This window comes from Lipophrys pholis (assembly GCF_963383615.2).
Source record: "Lipophrys pholis genome assembly, chromosome: 1".
In the NCBI taxonomy this organism is placed as follows: domain Eukaryota; kingdom Metazoa; phylum Chordata; class Actinopteri; order Blenniiformes; family Blenniidae; genus Lipophrys; species Lipophrys pholis.
Window position 1 is genome coordinate 37,023,627 of NC_137635.1, and position 8,810 is coordinate 37,032,436.

An 8,810-nucleotide genomic window follows, 5' to 3' on the forward strand; every position below is an offset into this window, starting at 1 on the left:
TCAGTTTGGTTAAATGATCTTTTTCATTGATTTGTATGTGAGCATTAACAGTGTACAATGCAATACAATACAATTTTTTTATACTGACACTGAGTTAGAATATCCCAAAACAAAAATGAAATAGGTTAACCTTTCATCGAATCCACACTAACATGCCTTAATTCCCTGCTGTCTGTCTGCATCTCAGTAATCTTTGGTAATTGTGTTTGGGAAACACTTGAGCTGGATTACTTTTTCTCTTTTAGATAACAGTCACTTCACCTGAGCCCAGGATGAACCTTTATCTGTGTCTCTGTTGTTGTTGTTTGTTTTATCTGCATGCGAAAAGGCCTGTGATAGCACCAAACATATTAGTCTCCCCTGCGGTGGAGTTTAAACATTAACTAAATGATATTGTACTCTCACATTTTTTACACAAATGATTAAAAAGACAAATGATTTTGTGCTCTGTCACCCCTAAAACAATGTTCCTCTGTCTATTACTCTTCTGGAAGGACAGTGAGTGGTTTTACTGCTGAAGGTCAGGAGGAGCTCACCGTCTGCATCCTCATCAGCATCTGAAGGTGACTGCTCAGTGAAAGCAGAGGAAGCAAATGGGAAGTTTTTCCTCAGGAAACAGAGTCCATTTCCACTTGGCTTGTAGACAGAACCGGAATCCACTTTGCGTAAGCTCAGCAGGTTAAAAATAACAGAGTATAAAAGCAGAGAGCAGCACTACGCTGCCTTTCACAACACCTGCAGGAGTGCGGGGAGAAGCAAGGATAGAGAAAAATTCACATTATATTTAACGGCTTTGTTGCAGTTTCAGAGGGGTTTCTACCGTGTTCAAATCAACTTTATTACTGGCAAACAAATTGTTGGATACATTTGTGTTATGTAGCAATAAAGAAAGAAAGTTGTATGTGGTAGATACTTGTTGAGAACATTTCAGATTTTATTCCAATAATTGCAGAAATGTACGTTTTGTCACTCATATTATAAGTCAAGAAAGACCAAAACAAATTACATGTTTTGCTTTTTTGTTTCAAACACATATAAGAAATGTAGCACTGAACTGTCCATCTATCCATACATCTGTCTTCCAAACAACGTTATAGACATATTTATTTGTGTAACATCTGACCCTATCTGACTAGTGAAAGTTTGGACTCACATTCACACCTACAGGTAATTTGGGACCAAACATTACTCTCACGTGCATCTTTTTGGACCCGTGGGGAGTAAACATGAGTATAAGAGAACATGCAGGCTTCAAACAGCCAAAAGTTCCTTGTTGTGAATTTAATGTATTTCCCAACACTGCCTTTTCTTTTTAATAGCACATTAACTTGAACTTAATAGCTTTATTTACAATGTACAATTGTCCTTCTCGTCACTGACTTCCGCTGCTCTCCCTGTTTGTGACTCGCACCTGCTCAGTGCTCCGGGCAGGACTGCAGGGGACGTCAGGCTGCTGCACGACAGACAAGAAGCTCATTAAGAAACGTGGAGTCCTTTGTTGACTGCTCGATGAACCGGTTTTCAGATAGGCCCCGGAGTATGTGCGGACGTTTCTCACGTCTGTGTTTGCGTTGAGCACCCTGGGATCATCAGTTGGGGGTAAATTAAATATGCGTCCAATGTTGAATGTTTGTCTGAAGAGGCTGCCCGAAACAGGTTGGGATTTTCACACATTTGAATTCCGTTGTATGATACACATGTTGGGTTTGAGGGCACGGTTTGTCTTTGAAAGTTCTCAATATTTCACAAACGAAAAAAAAGAAAAAAAAAAGTTAAAACATTTATTTGTTCTCCTGCACCAAAATGTACTTATTTTCACCACGTTTCGTGTCGCCTGCTTTCACTGCCTCAGGGAAAATGTAAAGTTTTCCCATGGGATCCTAAAGTGATGAATCGCTTGGGTGAAATCCGACATATACGGGGATAAAGGAAAAAAAACAATTCTGTGAAAAAGAGTATGACTTTTTAAAACAAAACATTGGAAAGTGAACCATCTAACAGTTGCGTTTGTGTTTGGGAAATGTCTCAGCAACCACAAGAGCCACGAAATCTTCATTTCAGTTACATTCAGTGCACTGAAAGTTACCTGGCTTTTCTCCAGGACTTTTGATGGAAGTGGTCTTTAGTGTGTGTGTGTGTGTGTGTGTGTGTGTGTGTGTGTGTGTGTGTGTGTGTGTGTGTGTGTGTGTGTGTGTGTGTGTGTGTGTGTGTGTGTGTGTGTGTGTGTGTGTGTGTGTGTGTGTGCGCGCACGAGCGAGCGAGCGTGTGGGGGGGAGTGGAAACCACGCCTCCAAATATGCGTAAAGGAGCTATAAAAAAACATCAACACTGTTGATACTGACATCCTGAATCCTGGAAGACGCATCAGCTGCCGTTGTTACCCGATAAGCGCTGTATGGACACACAGGACTCTTTCTTCAGTTCGGAGTTTTAAATTCTTGCCTTTTGCCTCCCTGTCGACCAGCATGGCTGTGGCTGAAGCAGTCATTTCTGTTTTAATGCCGTTCTCGAGCCTCAAACCGATGGAAAGCGTGAGTAGACTTAAGTTTTACGTTTACATTGATTGAAGATTCACTGTAGGTTATTGCCTCCCAGTATAAAAGCAATTTTTAAATAACATGGGGGTCTTTTTTCTTTTCTTTTCTTTTTTTTCTTCTCACAGTTGTGCAAGACGGATCGGTGCGTAATGAGTAACGCAACAGGTGTCGCAGAGAACCCGTTGACTGAGGTGGAGGTCAGCATCGTGCAATCTCATGCTTTGCCCTCAAAGGACGAGGACGAGCTGGACAAATTTGTCGACCTCGAGTTCATCTTCTCAAACACTATTGGCTCCGATTTTGCCAGCAATGACGGTGGCAGTGAAGGCATTTCTCCCCCGCAGCAGTACGCGTACTCCCTGCCGGAGTCACCGGAGAGCTGCAGCGGCTGCTCCGTACCTGAGTGGGGCGATCATCCTTCATCCCAGAGCTACCAGGGCTCACTAAACTTCACAAACTCGAGCCCAATGAACAGTCTCATGGCGGAGCTTCTCACTCCTGAGATGAGTTATGCGGGAGAGATTCCTGCGGATTGCGCTGACAAGGGGAGAGAGTACACCGAGCTGCGCTCTTCGAATTCGCTCACCATTCCATCAGCTCCCGCTCACCACCAAGCGGTCACGACTCCTCCCCCACCCGGATACAAAATTAAAACTGAGGCTGTGGGTCAGTCCTGTATGATGGCAGCTGGGAACTTCGTGCAACAGATGTACGACAAACCCCTGATGCGCTCAGAGCATCCGCCAGCTTTTGCGCACCACCAGGGCGCAGTTACAGGTGCATTGCACGGATTCAGTGCGCAACCCGTGCAACATACTGCACTTCATCGACGCACCGATTGTCATTTGGCACAAATGAACTCACCCATGAGCTCCCATCATCTTACTAATCACCAGCAGCTCCAAAACCAGTTTGTGAACGTGCCTTATCAGCAGCAGTACACACAGCAGTGTGGGCCACAGTTTCAAGGACACTACAGCATGCTCAGAGTGCCATTCCAGGCTCACAAGCAGCAGCATCCCGCCTCAGTGCAGGGGATGATGCTCACCCCTCCGTCTTCTCCATCCTTGATGGAATTTTACACACAGGATGAGACGGGGATCGTCAAGCAGAAGAGAGGACGTAGGTCTTGGGCTCGAAAACGCGCTGCCACGCACAACTGTGAGTTCCCTGGCTGTGGGAAAACCTACACCAAGAGCTCTCATCTCAAAGCCCACATGAGAACGCACACAGGTGAGCACATTTCTTCTAATTATCAAATGATTATTTCATTTTAAGTTCGGGATTTTTGTGATGATTCTGCATCCCACACTGATGATACTAACGGGTACTTTTGCTTTCTTTTTTCCTCCCAGGTGAAAAGCCCTACCACTGTAACTGGGAAGGTTGTGGCTGGAAGTTCGCCAGGTCCGATGAGCTGACCCGCCACTTCAGAAAACACACCGGACACAGACCGTTTCAATGTCACCTTTGTGAGAGAGCGTTCTCTCGTTCAGACCACTTGGCTCTTCACATGAAGAGGCACATGTAGGCCACATTCCACCTGTGAGTGTGTGGAGTGACTCAAATCTATGGTGGTGTAGTGGTCAGCATCCAAGAAGAAAGACAAGCTGGCTTCTCTGTCTTAAACCAAAGTAACTGGAGTTCCTCGTACCAATGGATTTGTATGAGGAAATAGTTTTTTGAGTTGGACACATCACAAGTTTAAGTGCCTGTGGATTTTTGTATTATTAATATGCGCTAAATTATAGTAGTTTAGTAATCAAGACCTTCCTCTTCACTGTCTCATAAAGTAATTATCAGTGAGTGCCTTAACCAGATGTCTTATTTGCTCACTGTGGGCAGGACCCAGATGTTTGTGTATTTGTATATATGTAAATTATATTTTTTTGAAGTGTTTACATTTTATATATTTACTCAGATCAGCTTGGGGCGACAATGACTATTTTAATCTTTTTTAAGCTTTTCTAATATGATTGATCAACATATATATTTGTGAAGACACAGTTCAGACATTGTATCTGGTTTTGTTTGCCGCTTACGCAATGTCAACATATATCCAGGTACTAAAAGTCATTTTTAGGATCCCAACAAAAAGATGAAGCTTCGCTCGATTTTAATGACTGCTCACCGTGTTTAGGGAGTGAAATACAGATGTATATTTTGTTACAGAAAAGTTTGTATTGTCTTTTAAAAGTGAAGAACCCCACTGCAACCTGAGGTTGAACTGCTGTACTTGAAACTTGTAAAACAGATGTATATTTCTCCCTGGTTGCAATTGTTTTTTTTAATTGCGTTTAAGGGCTAACAAATATAAAATAAAATGCTTTTTACATCGACTGCAACTGTCATTGTACATTTCTATTACTTCCATGAGACATTTGATACTGAGTCCACTGCATGTTTATATGTGTATGTTTGTGCATCTGGTGGCTCTGTGTCGTTTCCCATGATGGAATAAACAAAAGTAATACCCCCCCAAAACATGACTGGGCAAACCAGAACGTTTCCATTACAGTATATTTAATTCCAACAAGGAACAAAACCCATTGAGAATACAACCTTTATTATTAATTTCATTATTTATGAAAAAGCCGATATAGTATTCACAGAACAATATACACAAACAAGAGTAATGCCATCATTGTCACACTGAAGGAAAACTAAGGTGAGACTGGACAACAGGGTCATCACAATAGCTAAGAGAGCTGGTTTTATGTCTTTTAAAATGGATTGAATCTCCCGAAAGTTATGACTTCTGTTGGATTCAACATTCTGGGTAAGAAGTAGAAAATTGAAATTCTGACTTCATCTGACTGCATCTGTTCAATATCTTGGGAGTGCGCGCCCCAATGACCAAGCTTGGTTGTGAAATCAACTCACGACGTTTCATTTATTTACAACTGTTAATCTTTTATCTTCAATCTTAGTCCAAATTGAAACTTCAGGATGGACCTCCCATCAGATCGTCTAGAGAAAACTTACTTGACTTCTTGTGCAATACTGCCCTCTAGTGTTAGTTCACATCGTGGCATAATTCTCGAAGTGAAAGGTGACGCCCCTCCTCTTGCTTTGAAGAACTACTTCGAAGAATTGTTTAGTTTCACTCGTTCCTCAACTGAAACTTAGAATTCACTTAACTCTAAATTTACATGTCGAATCTGTGTGTGTGTGTGTGTGTGTGTGTGTGTGTGTGTGTGTGTGTGTGTGTGTGTGTGTGTGTGTGTGTGTGTGTGTGTGTGTGTGTGTGTGTGTGTGTGTGTGTGTGTGTATTCAAGTGTGACATTGTACAGTTAAATTAATTATAGTACATAAACAAAACACGTGATTGTCTTTCAGCTGCTCCCCTCTAAGGTCACCATACTAGTTTGTAACATCAAGTTCTTTTTCTGTTGCAGCCCTCAACTCCTCTCTATAATAACAAATAATTAATGATTGATAGCAAAAAGAAAGAGAAGGAGAAAGAGAAGGAAAAACCCCACAGGAGAAAAGATACAACCACAGGAGTAAATAAAATGCTCAAACTGGCTGATTGTCAACTTGTTTTTTTTTAGATTATTTATTTATTCATTTATTTATTTAGCACCAAGTTCAGAGCAGCACTGATATGATTAAACGACAACATATGAGTAAATAAAGACTCCAGACGAACTTGAAGGGACGCCATCTTTACAAAAGAGGGGGAAAGGGGGATTCTAATCCTGGGATCAGAGAGAAAGACATAAGTAAATATATTTTTAAAAAAAATGAAACAATATATTAATATATCTTGCAAACATTGAACAAAGAAGGAATTGTGTTAAGACAAAAGGCGGAGCAATCATCGTTTGCAGTAAAATTCCTCAAAAGAAGCAAAACCTGCTTTTCACACTTAAAATTATATGTAATTTATTATATATAAAGTTTATAAAAGTCGGTTTAAAAGCTATGAACTGGAACTTTGTTGTGAGTAGAGTGTGGTGAAGGGTCGGTGGCACTCCATCTTTGGAGTTTGGTTCCTGAAAAACTCCTTTGATTTTGATATCTTGACTGTTGACATCTCTGATTCACAAAACCATATGTGATGTCCGTATGAAGCTGTGATCTACAGCGGTTTCTGAATATACATCATCACTTGTGTTTACAAAAACAAAATGGACATCGTGAATGTTGAATGGACCCAAAATGCCAGATAAAAGATACTACACAAACGTAGTGAGGCACCTCCAGTTTGAGTGGGGTTTGTTCCACTGCTCCGTGACGTTAGGGCGACGAGTGATGACAACTTTCTGATGCTTGTCCAGTCTGCATTTGATGATTCAGCTCGTCTGACCTCTGCTCATCTGGCATCGCGTAGCAAGCCCATTTACGTTTGTGGGCAGGACCTGCAGGATATATACGGCACAATGTTTTTAGATTACGGTCGATTGAATTAGACAAACTACTCAACGGATGCAAAAATGATTTAATAGTAATTGGGTTTTTTTTTGTTGTTTTTTTTACCTTTGTGGTTCCTGAGATGATTTTTTAAATGGCCCTTCTTTACATAGACTCTTTTGCAGCCGGGGAATTTGCAGTGAAAATATACAACATTTCTCTGCTCATGGAATGTTTTGTGCTGCACCTTCTGCATGTTTCCTTCACTGAACATGGGAGATGGTGAGTTCTGATCAGTTAACCTCTGCTGTGGAACTGGTATGTGTCTGTGCTGGTGGTATGGTGGAGGAGGCACGGAGTACTGAAAAAGATATGGCACAAAAGGAAAAAAAAAATATTCAAACATGTCAAGTTTTGATGTGATTAACCAGCCACAACATTGTGATGATACTTACATAGCAGGGGGCTGCTGACTTCTTCTTTACGAGCTGGTACTCCAGGAGATAGAAATCCATCACCAAGTGTTGTGGGGATAAAGCTGCGTGGTGACCTGCTGTCACATCGTTGGACAAAATGAACTCCATGTCCACGTATTGCTCCAGTTCATCTAAGAGGTTGGGGGAGGAAGAAGGAGACCAGACAGCTTTGCTCGGCGCAGAATTCTCCATCTTGCGCAGCTGTTGACGCACACAAGAACAGAAGGTGTGGAATTAGAAGACGTTTTCCTCAATGCTCGTCAACTATCACGACAAAATCTTTAAACAAAAGCGAGGGAGAGGTTTACTCTGAACATATTTTAGACTATGAGAAATTTCTTCTATATTTATGATCACACATTATGATACTGAAAAGTGAAAATTTATGTGGATGGATACCCACTACTAACAAGCCACATGTTTCTTTTTTTTTCGTCATCTTTTTGAAAATGCTGATCTTCAAAGTGGATGCAGATTTTGAATGATTTATTGGCAGCAGGTCCGACATCGACCGGGCTCAGTGTTGTTTGTTGAGTTTCTGTAAATGTCATTCCTTCCATGCATATATTGATATTTCAACTTTTTATTCTATTTGTTATATCCTATTCTGTATAAATACTATGAATGAATTTCCTTCTGGCATTAATAAAGTATTTCTATTCTATTCTATTCTATTCTATTCTATTCTATTCTATTCTATTCTATTCATCTAAAGTTTGCTTACTATTGCATTTTGAAATACAGGATAATTCAAAAGCCACAGATTTTTCTGAAGTTTGTCTTTCTTAGTACTTAAAAAGAAAATCACCTGTAAACGAAGGAGCTGCATACATTCATTCAGAGCATTAATATACTTTTGCACAATTATTGCACAATTATTGCACAATTATAGCACAATTATAGCACAATTATTATTATTATTATTATTATTATTATTATTATTATTATTATTATTATTATTATTATTATTATTATTATCATCGTTGTTTTAGTAGTAGTACTAGTAGTAGTAGTGGTAATAGTTGTTTTTTGTTGAGTTTCTGCCTCTTCAACTTTAAAATAACTTAAATGTTTTCCACTGTGTTTTTTGTTGAAGGTATTGCATTACTTGTCTAATGAGACATATTGGATTGAATTTTCATTTTTGTGTCTCAATCATCCAATCTGTTTGTGATCTATCGCCATTTGGGAGGAATCGGGGTATTTGCACTGCCAGTCAAAGAAGGAAACAAAAACAACTTTCTTCATTTTATTGACACAACGGTTCTCAAAATTACTTGCTGTTTACAAATTTCATTCAAGCAATGTACTTTATCTAGAGGGACACAGCATCTATTCAAAGTTTTCAATGAAACTATACAAGAATAGAAGAATAATTAAGGCTTTAGTGAATTGGTACTTAACTGTTGTCAAAATGAAAGTACAATTTTAATGAGATAAG

General features: G+C 40.0%; 1 protein-coding gene across 1 annotated transcript; it reads left to right on the forward strand.

Moving 5' to 3' along the window:
* Window positions 1-2,333: 2,333 nt before the first annotated feature.
* On the forward strand, window positions 2,334-5,017 carry klf17 (Kruppel like factor 17). Its single transcript, XM_080461311.1, has 3 exons — window positions 2,334-2,531; window positions 2,663-3,770; window positions 3,893-5,017. Exons 1-3 carry the CDS (start codon window positions 2,466-2,468, stop codon window positions 4,066-4,068), a joined length of 1,350 nt encoding a protein of 449 aa, XP_080317437.1. The 5' UTR covers window positions 2,334-2,465; the 3' UTR covers window positions 4,069-5,017.
* The last annotated feature ends 3,793 nt before the right edge of the window (window positions 5,018-8,810 follow it).

Coding starts and splice junctions, on each gene's coding strand:
- klf17 (XM_080461311.1), top strand. CDS start 2,466: ATGGCTGTGGCTGAAGCAGTCATTTCTGTTTTAATGCCGTTCTCGAGC. Junction 2,532..2,662: donor GCCTCAAACCGATGGAAAGC/GTGAGTAGACTT, acceptor TTCTTCTCACAG/TTGTGCAAGACGGATCGGTG. Junction 3,771..3,892: donor CCACATGAGAACGCACACAG/GTGAGCACATTT, acceptor TTTTCCTCCCAG/GTGAAAAGCCCTACCACTGT.